Source organism: Prionailurus bengalensis, chromosome F2 (assembly GCF_016509475.1).
Source record: "Prionailurus bengalensis isolate Pbe53 chromosome F2, Fcat_Pben_1.1_paternal_pri, whole genome shotgun sequence".
In the NCBI taxonomy this organism is placed as follows: domain Eukaryota; kingdom Metazoa; phylum Chordata; class Mammalia; order Carnivora; family Felidae; genus Prionailurus; species Prionailurus bengalensis.
In genome coordinates, this window is record NC_057353.1 from 45,669,647 (window position 1) to 45,695,798 (window position 26,152).

General features: G+C 33.9%; 1 protein-coding gene across 1 annotated transcript in view; it reads left to right on the top strand.

The window, feature by feature from the left end:
• VPS13B (vacuolar protein sorting 13 homolog B) overlaps window positions 1-26,152 on the top strand; it is an 828,197-nt gene that overhangs the window by 450,430 nt on the left and 351,615 nt on the right. Inside the window, 6 exon segments of the mRNA XM_043601463.1 lie at window positions 7,838-8,041; window positions 17,495-17,666; window positions 18,170-18,284; window positions 20,498-20,564; window positions 24,344-24,707; window positions 24,710-24,751. Coding sequence (XP_043457398.1) covers window positions 7,838-8,041; window positions 17,495-17,666; window positions 18,170-18,284; window positions 20,498-20,564; window positions 24,344-24,707; window positions 24,710-24,751 — 964 coding nt within the window.

Sequence of the window (26,152 nt, forward strand, 5' to 3'; positions counted from 1 at the left end):
CATGTTATGGAAGATATTTAAAGAACCCTTTCTAGTTGTTAACGTGATGACAAAGAATAGTTTATATAATGGGAGTAAGATTTGAACAGACTTTCACCACTCAAGATGTTATTGGTCAGTAAGCACATGAAAAGATGCAGATCATCATTATTCATCAGGAAAAATATAATGTAAAATGAAGACAACCCACTATACACCAGTTAGATTGGCTGAAATAAAAATGAGCTTTGTGAACCATCTAGAACTCTTTGTATACTGTTGGTGGGAATGTAAAAATTATACAACTTTGGAAACAACTTGGAAATTCCTGAAAAAGTATGACCTGCACTTACCATGTGACACAGCCATTCCTCCCTAAGTTTTTCCTTAGAGAAACACAAATATATGGCTATGCAGAGACTTTTATGTGGATGTTTTGGGCAGCTTATTTGTATAGCCCAAAACTGATCACAACTCAAATGTTCATAAATAATTAAACGGTAATTAAACAAATTATGATCTATCTGTATAATATAATACTAGTCAGTCATCAAAGATCTGAATTATTGATAAAATGCAACGTAATGGATAAATATTGTAATCACTACACCAAGTGAAGAAAGTCAGATAAAGAGTACTTACTGTATAATTACAACTATATAAAACGTTAGAATATGCAGACTACTATATTGTGACAGATTCCTCATTGCCCGGAGAAGGGAGTGGGAATGAGGAGGGAATGATTGTAACAACAAATTCCAAAAGGATATGAAGAAACTTAAGGAAAAAATAGAAAAATTTTTTATATTCATAGTTTAATAGTAGCTTAATCTCTATATGATAGACATCCAGCTACTACTTGGAGTTGTCCATCAGAGACCTTCTACTTTAGGAACTTATGAAAGTTATTATAGCCTTGAGAGGATTGTACCACTCTACATGTTCTGGACCTCCATAGCCATCCTAGCTGAGAATAAATTCTATTGCTATTAGTGTTTTAGCCTGGAAATATATTATTTTGAATCTTTTAAAAAAAAAAAAACAAAAAAACTTCTTTTACTTTGAGATTCTGAAGGGTATTGTGATTTCTGTGGAATCTTATTAAATGTCATGTTGTCGCTCAAGTCCGAACTCTGGAATATCTTTATCAGATATCCACTTTGTTTGGAACAGGTCAGGTTTTGTTGTTGTTTTTAAATATAAACTGGTTCTAAGCAAAGTCATCACATAGGTTTTGGTCTGGTATTTCTTTCTCATGCCTGCTCACTCTTTTTGTCCTTAAACCTCCATCACCTGGCTCCCAAGGCCTCCTTGCTGCTCCCCAAATACCAAGATCTTTTTTTTTTTGAGAATTAAACCAAGGCTGAGTGAACCTCATGCCTCAAGAATGCCTTTACCCAAAATGTGATAATTCTTATCTTTTCATTTAATTCCAACTTTATCTTCTTGGTAAGTCCTCATAAACCAGCTCTGTTTAATTGTATCAGCTTCTATAACCAAAGCTGATCACAAGGTTGTTGGGAAGTTTCAGATATTTATGAAATATGTGAAAATACCTTGTAAATTCTGAAATATTATAGGAATGCCAACTGTGTTAGTTTTTAGATTGACTCCAATACAAAATGTGATACCCTCTTTGTAAATTGTTATGAGTATCTCTGCTAGGATGTAGCAGTCTTCCAGAGGGCTAGGAAGCCACAAAACAGTATAACACTTTGAAGAATCATTATGTATTCAGAAGTTTGGTAAAGAGTTGATACTGTTTTATATCCTTGTGTGCCAGATTAACCTAAATTTTAATGATAAAAACATGAGATTCTCTCTTGTGAGTGGTTGCTCTAGCATAGGCTTCCAGACTCCCTCTGGATTTTCACAATTACAAAAGATGGCTTGATTTTTCCCCCCAATTGCAGAATAATACTGAGTACCACAAGCCCAATACTACATACACCAACCAGAAATGAGGAGAACAAGGATGAGTAAGATAAACACACTGTGGGAGAGTGAGAATGCCCTGTCTCCTCAAGGTCCTTCTAGGTGGACTAAGAATCAAGTTGACATGAGACAGATTAACAGGAGAAAATAAAATCTAACAGTGTAAATATGGGGAATCCACACAGACATGGAAATTCCCATGACAGGCAAAATGAGTTATATATACCATTTTGGACTAAGGAGAAAGTCTGGGACTTCAGAGAAAATGAATGCAATTTATAGGAAGATGATAAAGAGTAATTGTCTAGTAAGCTAATGTTTGCTGGGCCACTTAGAAACCATGGGACTTAGAGGACTTTGATCAAACAGGCCTTGATAGGTTCCTCCCTATCTACCATGTCTAGTTCATATCATAATGTAGTTCTTTGTGGTGATAATTCTCTTCCTAGTGCAGGTCCTCTACCTAAATTCTTTGAGGCAGTTGTTGTGGGGGAGGCAGAGAGCTTTTTGTGAATCTGCTGGCATTGCTTTTTTGATTGTTACTTAATTTAAAATAATCTTCATGCCAAAGTGGCTTGGCTTATCATGGGGTGGCCTGCCCTTGGCCCATACAACATGAGAAGGCCATGCCTTTCTTAATGCATCTGTTGAAATCCACAGATAAAGAGCAAATCTTGAAAGTGTCTTTGGAGAAATGACACATTACATACAAGATAACCAAAATTTGATTATTAGCTCATTTCTTCTGAGTATAGAGAGCAGAAGAATATAACATCTTTAAATTGCAGGGGAAAAAAATACAGCTTCTCAACCCAGAATTCTAAATTAAAAAAAAAAATACATGTGTATGAATAAATATTAAATAAAGACATTTTCACATAAAAGAATCTATCACCTGTAGAACTGCACTACAAGAAATCCTAAAGGAAGTCCCTCATATACTGAAGGGAAATGAAAGCAGATGTTTGATCTTTTTTTTTCTTAATATGAAATTTATTGTCAAGTTGGTTTCCATACAACACCCAGTGCTCATCCCAACAGGTGCGTTCCTCAATACCCCACACCCACACTCCCCTCCCTCCTACCCCCCCCCCCCATCAACCCTGTTTTCTCTCAGTTCTTAAGAGTCTCCTATGTTTTGTGATCATCTTTTTAAATGTTTCTTGGCCATTGAGTTTGCTCTTTTGTGAATTGGCAATTCAAATTGTTTACATTAGTTTGTATTTTCCTGATTATTAATAAGGTTGAGCAGTTTTTAAATGTTTATTGGTCAATGAATTTGTTTTACTAATTGATAATTCATATCATTTACACAGTTTTTCTGTTAAATTTCTTAGCAATTCCAAGAGCTTCCCTTAGGCACTATGAATACAAACCCTGAATTTGTAATGCAGTTATTTGCCTGTATGGCATCTGTTACCAAAAATGTTCAATCTTTCTTGATGAAATATTATCTATAGGTATTTTTTTTATTTTCTGGGTATCCTGCCTTATAAAAAGAGTATAATGGGCCCCTAAAATACAGACATCCATGTGTATCCTAAAATTTCATTTACGATTTTTATTTTTAAAATTAATGACTCAATATAACACCGCCTTTTTTGTGAGTGGTTATTCCATCTGTTTGGTTTTTGTGTTTGTGAAGGATAGTGCTTCTTGAGTCCTTTTTTTGTGTCATGGACCTCTTTGAGAATCCAACAAAAGCTATGAGCCTGTTCCCTAGAACAATGTGTATATCCACTAAATTTTGCGTATACTATCAGAAGCTTTTATACATTGTAGCCAGTGTATAAGATTCTTGATTCCATTTTAAGGAAATAATTTCTTCTTAAATATCACTTTTTTTGTTTACCCATTAGAGTCATATCAGAAGGTTTGACACTGGTATATTAATTAATTTGATTTATTATTGCTTAGATACAAAGCCTGCAAGTAGTTGATGTATTTCATTCATTCATTCATTCATTCATTCATTTTTAATGTTTATTTATTTTTGAGAGAGACAGAGACAGCATGCGACCTGGGGTGGGGTAGAGAGAGGAGACACAGAGTCCGAAGCAGGCTTCAGGCTCCAGCTGCCAGCACAGAGCCCGATGTAGGACTCAACTCATGAACCGTGAAACCATGACCTGAGCTGAAGTCAAACACTCAACCAACTGAGCCACTCAGGCACCCCACTGTATTTGAAAATATAGTGTGCAACTCTGTATGTAGGGCAGACTCAGGATAAATTCATTGTCATATTAGGCATTATTGTGGGTCTCTGTATTAACTATGGTGAACTAAACTACTATGTCAGTTCCTAGAACTCATTGCCATTCAAGGGCCTTCGACACTATAAATATTTAACACAGTTGAATAATGAGAGTTTTTGTTCCTAGGGATGATTTTCATTAACCCTTGCCTTTATCTTAACTATTTTACCAAAGTTACCCAATTCTCTTTAATGTGTTTAGTCACTGTTCTCTTTAATCTTAAAAATTATGTTTATTCTAAAATTAAAGGAGCCTGTAGAATCCTCTTTTTAATATAATAGAGTTTCAGTTTTCCCTTAGCCAATAAATTGATACATTTTGTCTTGCTATAAGGCATTTCCAGGAACAAAACCCATCTTTGCCATTTTGGGTTTTAGGTATGTGAAACTAGAGGAAGAATAGGTTTTATGCTCCTTTTTTATCCTGTTTATTCATAGTTTTATTGCTAAGTTATGTTCAGTTTTCAGTAAGGAAGTAGAATTTGGCATTACTGTCTAAGAGCACACCATTGAGTTTAGACAAAACTAGATTTGTATTTTTTGTACCACTCATTTTTAATTTTTCTGAGTCCCCTGATTTTTATTATTATCTTCATGCAAAATTAGACTGGGTAAGGATTATGCTTTATATGCAAAGGCTTTTTTTGTTTGCTTGTTTTTAAGTTTTTGACAAAAGTCTTTTCTCTTTTTTGAAATTGAGTTTTAAGGATTAGTGATAACCTGCATACCAAATGAGCTAGGCTTTTAAAATATATATTTACTTAGAGCTCTTTGGTGTTCAACATGGAGTAGTAATCACTTGTTGAAATTCCATTCTCTTGCTTGATTTCCATTGAAATTGTATACCCATGGTTTTCTTCTACCTACCTTTATGATTACTCTTCTCTCTCCAATACCTTGCAATACAAGTCCTTCTTCGTTAACTGGATAGAGCCTTTTGATGCCCCTACATCATCTCCTGCACTTGGCTATTGCTCTTGCTATTCTTAAGACTGCAGTGGCTTTTTGCATCCACTTAAATCATGTTTCTTCTTTAGAAATGTATCGGCTTGAGGCTTCTCTCAGCCTCTCCAATCCAAGTAAATCTCCTATGTGATTGGTTATAGAGTAAATGAGAAAATAGATGTGAAATTAAGTTTTAAACAGTGAAACATTACATTTTGGTATTCATTAGGTATTCGTTATACAAGATATTATTGATATTCAGTCATCTTCATACATAATGTATATAAAGCTGCCTCACATGGTGCTCATCTTTAAGAAAGTTTTAAAGTTTTATTGGGATATACTTACATCCAATAAACTGCACATGTTTAATGCTAGGATATTTGACATATGTATACCCATGAAACCATTCTCAGAATCAAGATAATGCATACATCCATCATCCTCAAAAGTTTCTTTATGCCACTTCATAATCCTCCATTTTACTTCTTACCCCATCCCAGGCAACCAGTAATTCTGTCATTATGGATAATTGTCATTTGCTAAGATTTTGTAAAAATAGAATCATACAGTTGTATTCTGTGTCTCTGTCTCTCCTTTTTTTTTTTTTTTTTAAACCTAGCTTCTTTCATTCAGCATAATTATTTTCAGATTAGGTCATGTTTTCCATGAATCCATAGTTGATTTCTTTTTATTGATAGATATTCTGTTGCATGCATATACTACATATTATTTGTCCCCTTACTGGTGAAGATTTGAGATTTTTTTCCAGTTGTAGATTATTACAGAAAAACTGCTATGAACATTTGTGTTCTGTATTTGTGTGGATATAGGCTTTCATTTTTCTTGGGGAAACAAGAGTGCAATGGCTGGATCCTATGGTAGATGTATGTCTTTTTCAGAAACCACCAAACTATTCTACATTTTGCATTCTGATCAGCAGTAAATGAGAGTTTCATCTTTGCCAATATTGTTATGGTTAGGCTTTTTGATTTTAGACATTTTAATGGGGGGTAGCGATAGCTGTCATTGGCAGTTTTCAGTACAGCTTGAAGGATAAGAATTGAATATTTATCTTCATATTTTTTTATTTTTTTAAAGCCTTTGAATTTGGCAAGTCTGAGTTCTGTGATAGTAACTTTCTCCTTTGAAAATAAAAATATGTTTATAGTTTATGTCTGTGTTTGCTTGGCACATTAATTATGCACATACTTAGTGCCATTCATACATAATTATTGAAGGGTAACAGTTAAAGGAAATAAGAAATAGTGACAATAAAAGCATCAGTTCTCTTAAATAAATTAACTTTATGCCCTTAGAAGTATCTAGAAGTTGTTTTCTTTGGTGTATGCTTTCCTTATTTGTCAGCTTTAATTGTTTAAGAAGAAGTAAATCTTTTTTCAAAATAAGGTTTGCAATAAAATTGTTTCTTTTTAGAGAGAACTCATTCTTGATTATGAAAGACAAAAGAATTTGAACTAAAATTTTTCTAAGAGGTGTTTCGTAAGATCTCTAGCCATTAGATGTTTTTTTTTTTAAAGCAAAAAGAGCTATAACCTGAGATTTGAGACTTCATCACACAAAAAGCAGGAGAAAACTGTAACCTAAGTACTGTTTTATATCAAATAAGGGTTGACAACAGTGTTTTTATGCATCTGTTCTGCCCACATAAGAAGCCAGCTTTATCATCTGGATGTGTCCTGGGGCTGAAACTTCTTATAAATATGAGAATTTCACCCTTTTTTTTTTAATGGCAAGCAGAATATGGTATCCAGCTGTGGATTTGCTTATATATTTTGTTTGCATTTTTTTCCTTGGGCTTGTTTTATACAGTGTATGGCAATATGTTGTCATACAAATTCCGTGATTAATGCTTATTTATGAAATCTTGTGTAAATATCTTAGAACTTAGTCAAACAATGTGCAAGTTAAACAATTTTTTTCCTCTGAATATTGGAATGACAAATCTAAGGGGAATGGTAGGTTGAATAGTTTATGTTCTTTATCTATAGCAAAGTCTTATATGTAACATTTTCCTTTTACCATTCTATGTTATGTCATTCTTTTCCACTTTATTTTACTGGGTGAGAAATCCTGTTTCAGATTTATTCCTCAGAAAAGTAGGGAGAATTTAAATGTGGAAAACATTTATAAATAAGAATGGTAATTATTTCATGTGTAATTAAATAATCATATTTACTAGTATACATTTGACATCTAATTCTGATACCTCTGTTTAAGAGGCATTTCTTTGTGTTCTATTAGTTGTGTATTAAAAGCAATCCACTCTTTCATTGTAAGCTGTTTAACATTATTGCTGTATTAACACTGTTTTTCAAAAAAAAAGCTAAATTGCTCATAAAATATCAAAGTTTGAATATGTGGCAAACATCAAGTATGAGTAAATTCATTATATCTGCTTCAAATTCAAATCACGATAAAATACTTAAAATTGTAAACTTGCTGTATGAATTGTTCTTTGTATATCTCATCTGAATCATAGTATCATAAAATATTCATGATCATATGTATTATAATATATATATTTGATAATTATCATAGATTACAGATCATGATATAATATCATGATTGGTGATATACTGATAGATTTTTATTTCATGTATTCTTATTTCCCTGGACTTGTTTTAATTTTTTCACATGTAGTAATTTAGTCAATTGTGACTGGAAGTTGAAAGACTCGTTTTCCCTTTTTCTTCTGCTCAGGTGCAGCTTTTCTATGAACTGACTGAGATCATGAATAAGGTCTGGAATAAGATTCAGAGGAGAGGTAATCTCAGTCCTTCATCAGCCTATGCAGAAACCGTGGCGGGGCCTGTCCCTGGTTCTCCAGTGAGAAGCAGTGTAGGCACTGCTCCTCCAGATACCAGCACATGCAGCCCATCTGCTGATGTTGGAACTACTACTGAGGTAAGTGTTTCTGAAAGGTTCTGCTGCCAGTGAAGGGTGATATATACCACAGAGTTCTATATCAGGGCTGAGAATGAAGATGACCTCATTTCTGTGGAAGCTGGCAGGTTCAGAAGGCTCATGGGGAGCTGTGGTAGCAGTGGCTATTTATTAATGTTCCTTTTAGGTCCAAGTATTTTAATTGCTTTCAGTAGGTAGTGGGGTAGTTCAGGATATTCGGGTTCTATGAAATGGAAAAAACTGAGACACAGTAAAGGTATGTTTCCTCAGAAGTATGGAAACTTAAAAGCTGAGTGAAAAAGAGGCTTATGCTTCCCTTTCCCCTACCCTCTCTGCCCCTGCCCTTTTTGTGAACCAGGGTATTATTGTTATCTTTACGTTAGTGGTTTTTAATCCTGTCAAACCCAAAATCCTCACCTTCTCTCTTCCAGTCATAAAAGTCTTTCTTTTCATTTTTAACACCCTAACCTCACCCAACATGCCAGTGCCTGTTTTATAACAAATATTTTATATTGCCCCTTTACTATCCTGAATGAAAAAAAAAAACAATGTAATGCACATATACATAATATTTCAAAAATATCTAATAGCTCAAAATATAAAGGATTAAAGGAATATAATTCAAAGTATAATAATATATATTCAATATATGTGTAAGTGCTCAGGCATGACTATGTTAGAAGAAGACATGATGAAGTACACAGTACGTACAATTACTGTGAATTTGACTGATAACAAATAGACTTGTTTCCATCTGTATCCAGTACCACGAATGGTACTGTTGTGGCATCATTTATTGGTGGCATCATTTTCTGAAATAGCAGCAAACTTGGTAGAGTTTTGAATAAAGCAAAATTTATGCTTCCTTTCTTTTCAGTATTTACATTTCTGGAACTCTTAGTGTATAAGTATAATAAAATTGTGCAGAAATGCCAAAAAAATAATGTTTAGATCTAAAGCTGAATTAAGTTTTATTTCCAAATATATTTCCAAGATTTTCACCTGTGTAAATTTCTATGAGATCATTTTGCTTTTCAGGACTGCCTTATTCATGATAGAAGCTCTTAATTCCCCCTAATCCTAACTCTTAAATGCCGGTAGTGACACCCAATCATTGAGTTAACCAGAAATATCCTAATACATTTCCCCAACACAGGGGTGAACTTGCACCACTGAGAACTACTATAATAGATAGAGGTAGAAGTTATGTTACTGTTTTTGCATGAAGACATGTTCTATGGAAACATAGCTTTGGCAAAATACAGAATGGGAAGAAGCATCAGGTAAAGGGGATGTTATTATTTTTTTTAAACACTAAAGGCAATCAAACTCAGTTAAATGGACATTTTTTTTTTTAATTTGCTTTGAGGCTTTAACACATTAGAGTAGATCTGTTTGACAACTGCACAAGCAACTTCTCTATCCCCATTCATTCTACATTCTGAGAAACCAGTGACCCAAGTGATGGGTTTTGCTCCACACTCCAAACGAGGAATAAGTCCAGTCTAGAAATGTGCAGTTATGAGGTCGATGGGGCATATCCCTTCTAGGGTAAAAACTTGCTTTCATGGAGATTCCTACAGTTAGAATACAAAAGCTCCTGCAGTTTAAAAACAACAACCACTCTATTGAATGTAATAGTTTTCAAACTTATTTAACCAAAGACTCTTTTCCACATATTATCATTGCACAGAATACACTTTGTGAAATACTTTAGAAGAGTAATCAAAGCTTGGGGTGACAAGTTGCTAACAAGGATAGTATAAGTGAAATTAATAAATGAAGTTAAGTCATAGAGACATTCCACTGGCAGAAAGGAGAGTGTTCCATTAAACAATTGTCTGCTAAGTACTTTATTTACTGGGATGTCCAGATAAACATGACTACCTATTTTGGGAAGTGGGCTTTTAGAAAGAGACATTTAAAAAAACATTGAAAGACTGGAAAAGACAAGGCTTTCATGGAGTGGTCGCACCTGTTGGTCATAGATCTAGGGACTGCCATTCATACAAAGTACAGTATAAATGGTGCTCTCTATTGTGCACTGTCCAACCTACACAAAAGGACATGGTAGCCCTAATATGAGATGTAATAGAGATGAACATGCCCTGTAATTATAGAAGTATGATTAACAAATTTATTCTCTTGTATCTTTGGGTGTTTTGCAGAGGAAGTAACGCTTGAGAAGAATCTTGAAAATAAATATAACATTAGTAGCAGTTTTGTTTTATTAGGTGTATTATAATAGAAAAAGCCAGAAGAATGATGTCCTCATGAGCCAAAATGGGGAAATTAATAAAAGGAGAGATTAACAAAGGGAGAGATTTTCTCAGTCATATAAAAAGAAATTCATTCTAGGGTGTCTGGGTGGCTCAGTCATTTAAGTTCAAGCTCTGGATCTCAGCTCAGGTCTTGATTGCAGGGTCGTGAGTTTAAGCTCCACACTGGGCATGGAGCCTACTTAACAAAAAAAATTAAAAAAATAAATTCTGATTTCTATAACAAGATCCTTACATTCCTGCAATTCATTTAAATTTAAAATATTGAGGATTCTTTCTGATTGAGTTGTAAACATAAGCAATGAAAATGTTCATTAGTGAGCTTATTAGTTTTGCGTTAGCCATGGATTTAATCTGACCTATGTGAAAAAGATCTGAAAATGAAAGAATCATAATGCAAAAGACATATTCATTGGAGGAAGACCATGTAAAGCAGCTTACAAAAGGTCATACAGACTTATGAAGGAAAAAGTGGCAAATATTTTCAGAATGTACCATCTTCTCTTGTTTACATACTGTGGTCAAGAAAAGAGGTGAGTAGTCCAATATGGATTTGAAACCTACAGTTATTTGGGATACTTGTTCCCTGAGAAATATCTTAAAATAATTTAGCTCCTTTATTTGCCATAAATGGCAGGAAGATTTTTGTGAATACTGTTAGGATAATCAGTGTTAGGGCTTTGATCTAACTTTGCAAATTAGAAGGAGGTGTCTATGTATTGAATATTTAATGTTTAATTTCTCCTCTCAAGAAAATAGTTATGTGGGGATCAAGGTTAACTATGTATCCATATGAGTTTAAATTTACCCCTTTGAGAATTAGCCAGTAAATGATGACATCTGAAAATACAATCATTGTTTTCTCCTGTGTGTATGAATGCTCCGTCTATGACTCAGTCTGTGGTTTAATTCATCCAGAATTCAAACTTTGTGCCCAAGTTTTCATTTCTCATTTCTCTTTGTTTATTGTGCTGCTAGAACTGTGTATAAATGATATTTGTAATTTTCATTCCTTTACTTTTGAGTTCTAGCATATTAGATATGTTACTGTGATCCTTTGGATTCTATTTTTAACTTATTTTTGTTAATTTTGAAGAATTTGGCTGTATATTTGAATATGTTACTTACTCAGTGGGAAATACTGGATGTGAAATAACTCTCCACTACCATCCATCCCCTCTTATCTTTATTATTAGTGGATAACCCTAATTTAAGCAACCCGTACAATGCTTGGTGTGCAGATTGGGTTTTAAACACATTGTTCTTGAATATGTGGATGTTAAATGATTTGGGAATATCAACTCATTATGATTGAAATCAATCTGATTTATTATACTCTACAGCATGTATATATTAAGTCCCTGCAAATATATTACGATGTGAATTCATAAAACTGTATGAGTTTATTTTTTAAAAAGTTTTGGTCTTTTGTTTTAAACATAATTATTTTATATTTTTTTATCAGATTTGTCCAAATTTTTTGAGAGTCTAATCCTGTTTTTAACTCTTGCTCTTTGTAGATTGTTTCCTTATGTGTTATGTAACCTTATATTAAGAGTTTTTCATTAGCCTATGAGACTTTTACATAGTGGTTGAGGCCCTATTCCCACAGAGGTTTTGTGTGTTTATATCTTTGATGGACTACAGGGGTTGTTTCTAGCCTGAAACACCTTTACTTTTAATTTCATATCTAGAAGTTTTTTGAAAACATTTGGCAGTGTAAAATCAAGCCCTCAAACCTATATATACCTCAGAATTGTGTTTAAAAGTTTCTAGGATACCTTGTCTATCTATGCTAAGATACATAAGTCTTTCCTTTTTGGGGTTTATTCTGTTGTGTTTTCACATTTTTTAATTGGATACTTAATATTCATCTTTAAAAAATTAAACATTTAAAACAGAGTCTTTTTATCCTAAGAGGAATTTATAATATGGCATGGATATGTGCATACACATAATATGTAGGTGGACTGCAAAATTTAGCTCATAATGGATTCTGCTTCCTAGAGACAATTCTGTACCACATAGAAGGAGGAGCAAAACTTTTGTTATATAAGAAAAAAATATAAAATTCTGAGTATATGTGAGAATACTGATTTACAACTCAACCAAAAGTAAAAATTAACAGATTAACCTCTAATGTTGTAAGTTTTGCTTCATGGCAAAATTTGACTTACATTCTTATCCTTCATTGATTCAGTGATTAAAATTGCTTCTAGTTTAAAAAATATGTATGTTGTGTGTGTGTGTGTGTGTGTGTGTTTAACATCCATCACCATACATAGTTACAAGTTATTTTTTCTTGTGATGAGAACACTTAAAACCTACTCTCTTACCAACTTTCAAACACACGATACAGCATTATTACCTATATAGTCATCATGCTGTGCATTACATACATCCCCAGGACTTATTTATTTTATACCTAGAAGTTTTTGTCTTTTAACCCTGGGCACCTATTTTGACCCATATTCACTTTAAATTTAACTGAAAATAAGTGCATTATAAATAATTACTGGAGATTGAGGAATGAACCACCTCATGCCAGATTTTTTAAGTTTTTATTTAAATTCCAGTTAGTTACCATACAGTGTAATATTAGTTTCAGGTGTACAATGTAGTGATTCAACACTTTGATACAACACCCAGTGCTCATCACAGCAAGTTCACTCCTAATCCCCTTCACCTATTTCACCCATCCTCCCACCCACCTTCCCTCTGGTAACCATCAGTTTGTTTTCTATAGGTAAGAGTCTGTTTCTTGGTTTGCCTTTCTATTTCCCCCCTTTGTTTGATTTGTTTCCCCACTTCCACATATGAGTGAAATCAAATGGTATTTGTCTTTCTCTGACTGACTTTGCTTAGTATTATACTGTCTAGTTCCATCCATGTTTTTGCAAATGGCGAGATTTAATTCTTTTTATGGCTGAGTAATTTTCCATTGTGTGTGTGTATACACATATACATATATATGTATAATATATACACACCACATCTTTTTATCTATTCATCTACCAATGGACACTTGGGCTCTTTCCATATCTTGGCAATTGTAGATCATGCTGCCATAAACATCAGTGTGCATGTATCCCTTTGAATTAGCATTTTTGTATCCTTTGGGTAAATAGTAGTTACCAATTGCTGGATCATAGGGTTGTTCTATTTTCAACCTTTTGAGGAACCTCCATACTGTTTTCCAGAATGGCTGCACCAGTTTGCATTTCCACCCACAGTGCAAAAGGGTTCCCCTTTCTCCATATTCTTGCCAACACACCTGTTGTTTCTTGTGTTGTTGATTTCAGCAATTCTGACAGTTTTGAGGTGATATCTCCTTATAGTTTTGATTTGTGTTTCTCTGATGATGAGTGATGTTGAGCTTCTTTTCATGTGTCTGTTAGCCATCTGGATGTCTTCTTTGTAAAAATGTCTATTCATGTTGTCTTCTGCCCATTTTGTAATTGGATTATTCATTTTTTTTGGTGTTGAGTTTTATAAGTTCTTCATATACTTTGGATATGAACCCTTTATCAGATATGTCATTTGCAAATACCTTGTCCCATTCTATAAGTTGCCTTTTAGTTTTGTTGATTGTTTCCTTTGCTCTACAGAAGCTTTTTATTTTGATCAAGTCCCAATAGTTTATTTTTGGTTGTTTCCCTTGCCTCAGGGGACATATCTAAAAAGGAGTTGCTATGAGGTCACCTTATATTTGTTGTGCTTATTTATATCGATTATGTATCTAGGGAATGCTTTGAAATCACAGTTTTGAATTTTTCATTTCTAATTAATATTTGCATTCAAAGAAGTTCATAAATTTTTAAAAATTGCTACTATATAAAGTACTGTTTTTCTCATTTGCATCAAATACATTCATTATTTTGACTATGAAGAGTTCACTACAAATGAATCTGGTTTTAAAAAGTACACTCTTGGGGTGCCTGGGTGGCGCAGTCGGTTAAGCGTCCGACTTCAGCCAGGTCGCGATCTCGCGGTCCGTGAGTTCGAGCCCCGCGTCAGGCTCTGGGCTGATGGCTCGGAGCCTGGAGCCTGTTTCCGATTCTGTGTCTCCCTCTCTCTCTGCCCCTCCCCCGTTCATGCTCTGTCTCTCTCTGTCCCAAAAATAAATTAAAAACGTTGAAAAAAAAAAAGTACACTCTTAACAATTATTTGTATTAAATAGGAGTATTTGTTTATATGATCCTTGGGTGATTTATACTTCATGAGTAATTTTTTTAATGTTGACATGTTGGTAGGAAGTACCATACTTTTCAGTGAATATAGCTCTAGCTTCCTGAATATCAATCTGGATGGTGGTAGAAGGGGAAATAGGCATAAGAGGCGTAAGTACGAAGCTTAAAAACAGTTCATCATTTTCCCCACCCTTGCATTGAAATAGCGAGAGCAAAGGTAGTGGAAACCACAGCAGGCCACTTGTCACTGTTGACTTAAGTACAAACCGTGGTGGAAGTGTTTAGCCCTTTGGGAAGTTTTGTGATTGAACAAGAATGCTGGAGTTATTTTGATAAGGGAGTGGAGCAGTGTGGCCAAAACTATGATCATCCCTGAGCTCTAAAGCAGGCCAAGGATGAAGGGCTGCAGTGTTTGCTCTTCCAGATGAACAAAGATAAATTCAGCTAGGAAAATAAACTCAGTCTTTTGGTCAATTTGCAACAGAATGGTGAAAGAATTGAACTGTGTATTTTAGAACTTGGCATAAAGAGGTGTGGGAAAATAGTTCAGCATCTTCAATTCTGGCTCTATTTTTGCTATAGATTTGGAAATGGAGCAGAAAATTAATGCACAAACATATTTAACAATACCACACCAAATGTTGTAAATCCAAAATGAAAACTGAAACTGCATGAGGAGGGAGAGCAACTTTTTCAGAAGTGCTTGGTTATTAAATTTGAAGCCACCATGTTCTTAGCATTCCTACTGAATATACTTAACAATATTTAAAAATCTAGGTCTCATTGATTTGAGGTGCTGCTTTCTCCACAGTTTCCATTCTTGGGAGTATGATGTTCTTCTAACTGTTGAAGGAAAATTTAATTTATGAATACTTCTGCTATAAGAATTTACCCATAAAGAAAGGCGTGTTGACTATATTGTATTATCTTTTATTGAATTTGACTTTGTAAAATGCATCCTTTTCTGGGATTAGTTTGTGCTTTTCATTAGATGTTGTGTTACTTTAGACAGCAACCAAAACCCTGAATTTTTGTATCGCTTCTCAAATTGTAAGAATTTCAGCTGTAGCAGAATTAGGACCACTTATTTTGGAGAAGCATTTATATGAAAACATCACAAACAGGAAGTTGTTTGCCTTGTTTGGTGTAAATGTAACAAGGAATGGCTTCACTATCTTCAGATTTAAGTCTATAATTTTCTGTCACAGTAAATCACAGGACACTATTGCTTTGCTGTGTTTGGTGTCTAAGTATTCCAACAATAAGTACTTGTCTGTTCTTTTGTGAAAATCTTCCCCATTAAGTCTCCTTCGGGGTGTACAAGGAAATTAAATTTTCTTCTGATTGAAAGAGATTGTAAAACTTATCATGAGGTCAAGGTAAAAACTTCATGTAGGCGCTGTGAATATACCTGAGTAGAATACATGTCTGTGCTAATGAGAGCAGAAATTTTTGGATTTACATAAGGTTTTACTCATCGTCCCTGTTGTTAGCTGTCAGACTAATGGCTTGACTAAGAGATGAGTGGCTTCTGTCCTGAGAAACTATCCATAGAAAGCAATATACTGACCATGTTGTGTTGTCTTCTATTAAATTTTAAAGGATGTTTTGTTCTGGCTGTTGACTACTGGTCATGACTCCTTGGCATAGGAAGTGAACATTTTGTTTGAGACATTCAAAGCAACAAAGAACTATTAGAAGTTGAGGATATATGGCAAAGGAAAAGGTGTTAAAGTTAGAAAGATGACAAAATGAGAAAGGCAAGAAGGTATAGATAGAATACCAAATTTTGTAAGACTGTGAGCATACAATTTGTAAGTAGTCGTTCCATTTGTTGGCGATAATTATACCTACTAATTATGAATTGTTTATTATATGTAATCACTTTATGTTCGTGTTCTTTTTTCTCCTTAACAACAATTCTAAAAGATAAATATCAAAATAACCATTTTGCAGAGGAGGAAACAAACATGAATAGGGTCTGAAGAAGTCCGTAACCTAGTGTATCATGTGCTTTACCAGACTATGTTTAAGTACATATAACTAAAGTTTAAAAATATATACACGTCTTTTAAATAAGCATACTATAGTGTATTTGATCAGTTCTCAGAGAATGGGTTTGGGCTCCTGAGTATTTTTGAAAGTTTTAAATGGACTGCAAAGGTGGGATTTTAAGAGCCCAAATACTTGGTAGCTAATCCTTAAAATAACACAATACGTGAGAGTGATCACTATCCCTGACACCATCTCTTCCTGTCTTGAGGCTGAAGTTATCCAACTCCAAACCAGGATTTATAATTTTCTCCAGACCATGTAACAGCTGCTGAAAACATTTAACAAAAACAAGGACTACCAAACAAACCTTTTACAGAAAGTTTGTTAGTTCCAAATGTGGGAACTTACATATTCGTAATTCATTATTTATTTGTTGAATTAAATAAGCTCATGGTCTTTACCTCGAGCCGTTTAGCCATATAAGTCATTGTAAAAATCTGTTGTCGGGGTGCCTAGCTGGCTGGCTGGCTCAGTTGGTAGAACATGCTACTCTTAATCTTGGGGTTGTGTGTTTGAGCCCCATGTTGAGTGTAGAAATTACTTCAAAAAATTAAAAAAGAACTATTATGAAATCCAACTTTTTAATGTCTTCTTATAATATGTGAGACATAATAAATGTTCTATTTCTTACTCCATGCTTATGGTAATCACTTTGCTATGGATATTGCAGATTCATACATAAGTGCTGTATAGCAGGGGTAGACAAACTGTATAAATGGCTAGATAGTAAATATTTTAGGTTTTGTGGCCCATAGTATCTCTATAGGAACTACTTAACTGCTAAAAAGTAGCCATAGGCAATAGGTAAATGAATGAATATGGCCATAATCTGGTAAAACTTTATTTCCAGAAGTTGAGCCTTCAAAATTTATTTTATCATTTTTTATAGTTATTTTTCTTTGTTACACACTTGTTTTTTCTCATTCCAGGGAGATTCTATACAAGCAGGTGATGACTCACCATTTTCAGATTCTGTTACCTTGGAACAAACTACAAGTAACATTGGTGGATCCAGTGGCCGTGTTAGTCTGTGGATGCAGTGGGTGCTCCCCAAAATTACTATAAAGCTCTTTGCTCCAGATCCTGAAAATAAAGGCACAGGTACAGGGTTACTTTTCTTCTCTGCTAAAAAGGTAAAATATTAAACACTATTTTTCAAAGAAATAGTAGAACCTAGTTTTATTTATCACTGTCATTTAAAGTAAACAAACACCATTAGGTCTAATTTAGTTGCTTTCTATTAGCAATACCTAAATTTTGTTTTTTTATATTAAAATTCATTCCAAAAGCCATGAAGTAATTTTTTCATTGGTTTCATTGATGTGTTATATCATTTTCACTAAAAGTATGCAAAGATTGTTAGATACAGTACCTCAAGCATGAATGGATTTCTTCTGTCTTGAAATAGGTGCTTTATCTTAATCTTGTGAGGCCTATATTGATGTTACTTTTCTTATTATTGTAGAATCCTGTATGGTTAATGAACAGAAAGTCTCATTTCCTCTCTAGGAGTTAAGGATGTATATATGAACATTAAATGTAAAACACAAGGTTTTAATATCGATTGTGAGGCCAATGCTGATTATGTTTGCTTCTTATTGCAGAGCTTTGTATGGTCAGTGAACTAGAAGATCTCAGTGCTTCCATAGATGTTCAGGATGTATATACCAAAGTGAAATGTAAAATAGAAAGTTTCAATATTGATCACTATAGAAGCAGGTAAATAATAATAAATACGGGAAAAGCTATGCTTTCTTTGAACACAGTCTTATATAAGGATTTTTATATTTTAATTTTGTTATTTTTTGAAGTGCTGTACTTATTCCCAAAGAGAGTTCTTAACAGATAAATTGATTAATTTTACTTGGTATTCATTCATATATGGAATATAACAAAGTTTTGTTTCATGCGATGGCAAATCTGTTCATAAATATCCATATTGCCATATTAAATGAAATGAGCTGCTTTTACTACCAGTTTGATAGTCTGTTTGATAGAAAATAACAAACTCAAGCAGTTTGTTATTTTGTATATTTGCAAAGATACTGGAGACATAGTGGATGGTTTTGTTTTTGCTGTATACTTGCTGTCCACTCTCCATATGAGTTAAATCACAGATTAAAATGGAGCGACATCTCGTGGCCCTTTGTGCTTTGGAGACTTTTCTTAATCTCTCATTTGACTAATATACATGTGGTAGATATTCCTAGAACCAGATTTTTCTTGCCCTAATAACTTTCTATCAAAAGTATTATTGTGGGCAAATATAATTTATTTATAATAAATAGTAAAAAAATAAAGTTTTAAACAACTGTATTTTGGGTTTTTTTTTTAAACGTTTTTTTATTTTATTTTTGGGACAGAGAGAGACCGAGCATGAACGGGGGAGGGTCAGAGAGAGAGGGAGACACAGAATCGGAAACAGGCTCCAGGCTCCGAGCCATCAGCCCAGAGCCTGACGCGGGGCTCGAACTCACAGACCGTGAGATCGTGACCTGGCTGAAGTCGGACGCTTAACCGACTGCGCCACCCAGGCGCCCCGTATTTTGGTTTTTTTAAATGTTTATTTATTGTTGAGAGAAAAAGAGACAGAGTGTGAGTGGTGGAGGGGCAGAAAGAGAGAGGGAGGCACAGAATCTGAGGCAGGCTGCAGGCTCTGAGCTGTCAGCACAGAGCGCCACACGGGGCTTGAACTCGTGAATCGCGAGATCATGACCTGAGCTGAAGTTGGATGCTTAACCGACTGCAACACCCAGGCGCCCCCAAAAAGTAAAGTTTTACATATCCTCACAAAGATATATCGCAATGTTGTCATTAATTTTTCCCAAATACAAAATAACTAGCACTTTTTGGAGTTTTGGGGGTTTTTTTTTGCTATTCTGGAATACTATTCTGGAATTTGTATTTTTTAATTGAATTATAATAAAACACATTTTTTAAAATTATTTTTTAAACAGCATCATATTTTTAGTTTCATATTAATTTAGTCTAGAAACAGCCTTAAAGTCTGTTTTTTGGATTCATAATTTTCATTCAGCAGTTATTTATTGAGTGCCTGCAGAAGCACATCTGTTTCTGTATTTTTACTGGTGCATCATATACCCTAAAAACAGAATCTTTTTTCTTTAACAGGTTTCTAATTCTGCATTAAAAACATTTGAATTTTTATTACTTATCATATTGCGTGTCACACATATCCTATTGCTTATGTCAATGACTATCAAATCTATCTAGCCAAAAAATTGTGTCATAATTATGAAGTTCAAAATATTTTGCTGGGTATATATTAAAACCTGTTGTAATAGTAGAATGTTATGAAGCATATATTTTCTTTTACACTAACCATGAATCATTAATTGATCTTTGATAATGTAATATTTAGCTCTTTAGATCCTCCTGAATAGTATATCTCTATATGATAGATATAGATACATGTGATACATGATTATTTCAAGTGATACACGATTATTATGTTATAGCTGTAATAATTTTCTGATGATGTGAACATTATAATCTATGTTCTAGATCAATGACTTTACTGTTAAATTATGTAAGTTTTAAATATTTACCCATTGATTTATTCAAAATATTTGTTGTGTATTATGTGCACTATGCTAAGCACTGAGGATGTAGTATTGTAAGAAAAATAAACATAAATCATGCTGTTAGGGGCCTTGTGGTCTCAGAGATAAGGTAGAAATAAATAACCAATCAATAAGTATACAGTTTTACCAATAAGACAAATGCTTCTATTATGCAAAACTACCCAGGGTGTGGTGCTAAAATAAATTGTTCTTGATTGCATTGTCACTTCCACGTTTCAGTTTAGTGTAGTGTTGTTTACATGGTAACTATTTGAAATAGTTATATATGCTCAGTTTTTAACTCAGAAAAATTGAAAAGAACAGATAAGGTGAACTTATGTTTTCCAGGCCAGGGGAAGGTTGGCAGTCAGGACATTTTGAAGGAGTATTTCTACAGTGCAAAGAAAAACCTGTGGTGAGACTCATTTAGTAATTATGATTTTTTGAAAATATATTATAAACTGTTTATCTTTGTTCATTCATGCAATAGGACTAATGGTTGCAAGAATTAGAGCTCAGATAAATTCTTTTTGACCTATTCTTCCAAAATTACATTACAAAATAAAACTCCTTTAAATGCTTGTGTTTTGTAACCATTTTCCTATTATAGCTATTAAGTAAATTTTTCAAAAAGCAAAGGTAGGATTGCTTTTATTAAAATGTTTTATCATTAATGTACTATTATGTTGATGTTTTAGAAGTTTTTCCTATTCATAAGTGAGTTCATGTTGGATTTTCCTTTATCATAAACTAATAGTAGTAATTTGACACTAAAAGCAATTATTTTTCATTTACTTCCATTAACAATGCTTTTGCAGAAGATGGTCCAGACAGAGGCCATACCTAGCAGGGGCTCAAACCTGAGCCCGTGCAAACTTGAGCAAAATTAAAACTATCCAGATTTTTTTGCTTATGGCTTTTATTGCTTTTTGTCTTTTCACCTTCTTTGCTCCTGTCCATCACCTCAAGCCTTGGGGAAGAGTGTTGGTCTTTGGGGCAATGTGGAGGTGTCTTCCTTTCCTGTACTGACAAGCTGAACAGACGCACCTTGTTGGTTCGACCCATCAGCAAGCAGGACCCTTTCAGTAATTGCTCTGGCTTCTTTCCTTCTGTAAGAAATCATTTTAAAATTATGCTACAGAACTCCCACTAACAGGAATCCAGAGAAGGAATTGAACTATCCATAGAGTCAACTCTTGATTTTTATCTTCCTCTGTGTCATCCACTTTGTAAATGAACTCTACTTTACTTTTAACTCATAGACTGATTTTCTAGTACCATCTAATTTGTTTCTGAGTTACTTGCATATACTCTTTTTCACTCTGGTTTTGTGATTACAAACTAACTTTACCATCAGCATAAGAAAATAGAAGTGTAGGACATGAAGTGTAATGTTTTTTAAATTGTGCATGTATTGAATAATCAAGAGTTGACCAGACTGCTTTGTCTTTTCTTTTATGGCTTTTACTTAGATTGCTTTTTTCCCCTTTCTATTATGCCATTTCCTTCTCACAACTAATCCACATTACCGTATTTGGTGATCTTGAATCTGGACAGGGCTATATGCCTGTCATTGCTGGATATAGGATGAACACTAGACTGTCCACCAGTGGCTTTTAGAAGTTTAGAACCTTATTCTTTTCTAAGTGGTACAATATATCTGGATATGTCATTAAGCTAGTTGTTTTAAACGCCATTCTTAAAGTCAATACAAATGCATATAATTTAAAAATATTAAGAACAGATTACCACAATGATAATAGCAATTCTCTTAAGAATTTTTTAAATCATTGCAAACATTAGATGTTTTCTTAGCATGTGTGAACTATTTCCCCTTTTTTGTAACTCAAAAGGAATTTAAGACCTAGACCTTTAAAAAGGTGATAAAATTAGTCAAATATTTTAAACAGTTGTTTAATATTGTATTTGAATAGCAAATGCTAGTTTCTAATTGGATTCTGATATTTTTTCTGGAATTTTAGTCTGGAAAAAACATCTCTACATGTGGCTTTTATATCAGTGGAAATTCTGTTCAGTTTTATTTTTATTTGAATGGTATTGGTGTCTCTGAGAAACATTCTTAATTTTTTTACATACTTAATAATTTTAATGTATATTCATGAAAAAACCCAAACTTATTAATGCCCTTTAAAATTTTTCTGCATTTTTATACTTCTTTAATTATCAGTGTTTTCTAACTTTTCATTTTAAAGAGTGTAAGATGCTGATTATTACCATATGAAAAGTAATATTTACATTATCTCACTCCAGCTAGTATTCACTTGTTTTTTCATTTTGTTCCTTGTACATTAAGGGAGTTGAGGATGCAACAGTTCAACAAACAAACTTTCTCTCATGGGGAGTTTACATTCAAGAGTACCTACGTTCAATATGTTTAAAATATATTTTCCAAATCAAAACATTCATACACTGAAGCACCTTTTATACTATTTCCAGGATTCAGGCATAGCCATTAAGGGGGATTTGAGTTAGGTTATTTAGATTAGTGGTTGATTGTAACCCTGCCCCCCAAGTCCAGTTTAAACATCTAAATACAGACAGTGTTGTTGCTGTTGGGCTATATCACAGCCATCGTTCTCCATCCGGTGTTTCCTGTTACCTAGCAAGATGGACATAAGACTGGTAGCACGTTTTCTTGCTTTACTGTATTTCCTTTTGCGTGTAGAAAGCAAAAGGAAAGGGAAATCAGAGAGGCAGCTAGGAAGTTGGGAACAGTAAAAACAAAACAAAAAAACACCTGAAGGCAGCAGGACAGTTAACATGAAAAATGATTATTTTGCACATCCATTTAATGCCTACTTCCCAGGGTATTTTTAATGGTCAGAAAATTAGGTTAAAAAAGAACATAGACGAAGATAACTTTTACCTCACCTTTGTTCATTGTAAAGTCCAGATTAAAAACAAAATTAACAGTGACAGCTGAAATGCCTACTATGTTCCCCTTGCTGTGTCACTAGGGGATAGGTAGCAATGTGAGAGGAAGAAAATGGAAGCAAAAGAGCTTCACTAGTGCTGGGATAACATAGGCCTGGGCACTTTGCTGCTTTGCCACTCTCACTTTTTTCCTGTTTGTTGTTCTTTCTCAGTGCACTTCCTCTCTCGACATCACGCATTGGACTGTAATAACCTAAAAACTTTATCAGGCCCTGGGAAGAGAGGTTGGAAATGTGTATAACACCTTAACTTTAACTTTATGTTGAGTGATGTGTAAAATAGGATTTTATGTACATTAATTGGTTCAGGAAAACTTTAAGAGCTGTCCTTTAATGTTGAGAAATAGAAAGTATGCATTTTATTTCACTCTTCAAAGTATGCTGTTTTACTACAATTGGTTTATAGTGTGTAATTTGAATATAATTGGACATGTTTTGTCAGAAGTATTGATGATATAATGATATAATTTTTACTGTCAGTCAAATGTCGTATGTGTATTTATGTAGCATTAAACTCAAGGAATAGGAGTTTGAATTGTGAGAGAGTGGATAGTTAGGTTTTGTAAACAGAATGATAGCCACTGAAAATAAGCAAGTTCTAAAAGACAGGTGTTTTATTTTTGTGTTATGTTACTATCTCCAATAAACATGCATTAAATGATTGGTTTAGTTATCAAAGCATGGTATCAATGAAGCTCTTTTTATGGGCTTAGTCTTCATATACATTAGCCAAATTATTAAAAGAAAAACTCTGTTCTCATAAATGTTAATTAAGTCGAGGGAAGTCGATCATCTTTTCTATTCAGATTGTTTGTTGATTACAAATGGAAGTACATTACATGGTTATTTCAGTTTCATCTGCATAAACAACGTCTCTGTGATCCATATTGGTACTTTTAATGAAAAATTATCAAGAATGAAAAGATAAACTCCAGAGATGTCTTGTTGCAAATTCTGAATATCAGAGAGAATGTAGAAATCATAGACACAGATATAACAAAGTTTAATTGCCTTTCTCAAGATCTAGAACTAGAACTCAGGATTTCTAATTTTCAGTTCAGCATTCCAAGTCTTAGATGGTTTTTCCCCATATGTGGAATTGACCAGTAATGTGCTCATCAGAGGGTGTAGACATAGTAAAAGATTATAATATCAACTGAGATTATTTTCTGCTTTCACATAGTTTTTTTTTTCTTTTTTGTAATGAAGTTTGTATTGTGATTTCCTCTTTCTGGAACAGACAACAGCAAAACTCCTAGATGGCTCTCATCAGCAGCATGGATTTCTCTCTTTGACATACACAAAAGCTGTAACAAAAAATGTCCGCCACAAGTTAATATCAAGAAATGAGCGAAGAAGTTTTCATAAGTTATCTGAAGGTTTAACGGATGGTTCCCCTCATTTTCTTCATGAAATTCTTCTTTCAGCACAAGCTTTTGACATTGTCCTTTGCTTTCCTTTGCTTAATGCCATTGCAAGTATATTTCAAGCAAAATTACCAAGGACCCAAAAAGAGAAAAGAAAATCTCCTGGCCAGCCCATGAGGAGCCATACATTGACTTCACGCAGCTTACCTTTGATTTATATCAACACAAGCATAATCAGAATTTTGTTCCAAAAACAGAAGAAATGCAGCCAAGTATTGAAGGTATGGCCTTCAGAGGTTTTTGTGGTCTGATTTTACATAACTTCCATTTAGGGAGTTTAGTTTTTTCTATTCTTTTTTTATATGGCTGGTGGTTGTAGTTTGTACTCTGGTGTGTTTTAGAAAGAGTAACTATGTTACAGTCATTCTACAACTAAACCTTTAGGAGATATGTCAGGATACTGGGTTTGTTTCTGACTCAATTACTAGAGTAAAAAGTAGATTTTTTTTTCATCAGGACTTTTGCTAGTGAAGCTTATCTTACTGTCATTTGTTTTATTAAACTCAAATGTTAGATTCTATATACCTAAGGTAAGTAGAAATTATTAAAAAAAAAAATAGCCAACACCCAAGGTTCCTGTGGCTTCTTCCAGGCTTCTCAGTGCAAATTAACTTAGGTTTTAAAATGAAATGAATTTGGGGCACCTGGCTGGCTCAGTTGGTAGAGCATCTGACTCTTGATCTCAGGGTTGTAAGTTCAAACCCATGTTGGGCATGGAGCCTACTAAAAAAATAAATAAATAAAATGTAATGAAATGAATTTAGAATCCCACTGCCTCCAACCGTGAGAGTAACTTTAAAATTTTTGCTTCCCCCATGCTAGAAAACAGTGAAGAACTTTAAGGATATTGAGTGAAGTTCTAGTATAGTGATTCACATAGTATGAACTTGGAAGTTACAGAGACCTGAGTTCAAATCCCAGATTTACTAGTTAAGAACTGTGAAATTTAAAGCAAGTTAAGTCTAAGTTCCTACGTATAAATGGTAATAGTAGTGCTTGACTTGATGGTAGACCTTACTGACAGCTTACTTTTCAATGATGACTACGTGGCGACTACATGAATAGTGCTAGCTGCATAGTTAGCTTTCAGTAAATGGCAACTGAATCAGCAGATGTGCCCATTCTTTTAAAGTAGAATATCTGGAAGTCCCCCATTTCACTACTGCTTATATACCTCTTTGGCCAAAACATAGTCATATGGCTACACGCCACTGTGAGAGAGGCTGAGAAACAGTATTTCCCTAGGTGGTAGGGTGCCCAGCTCATAAATTAAGGCCATGTGAATTAGAAAAAGAGAGAATGGTAGTTGAGGGATAAGTACTAGCCTCTGCCACATGAAAACAGTAAAGCTTTTTTTTCCCCTTTTAGTTATTATGTGGAGGAGGAAGAGCTTGAATGGTCAGTGATAGAAAATAAAAAAAAAGAAAAGCATCTAGTTCATTCTGTTTCTTCTTGGAGCCTAGTCTGTCTCTTGTTCTATCTCCCAAAGGCAAATCTTAATTGGGGAAAGTTATTCTGCCTAACATTATAAATAAAGTTTTATTCAAGGTAATGGTCCTTTTTAAAAAAGTTCCCTAAGTAAAAACTAAATTTGTAGAGCTTTATAGTTCTTAATTACCAAC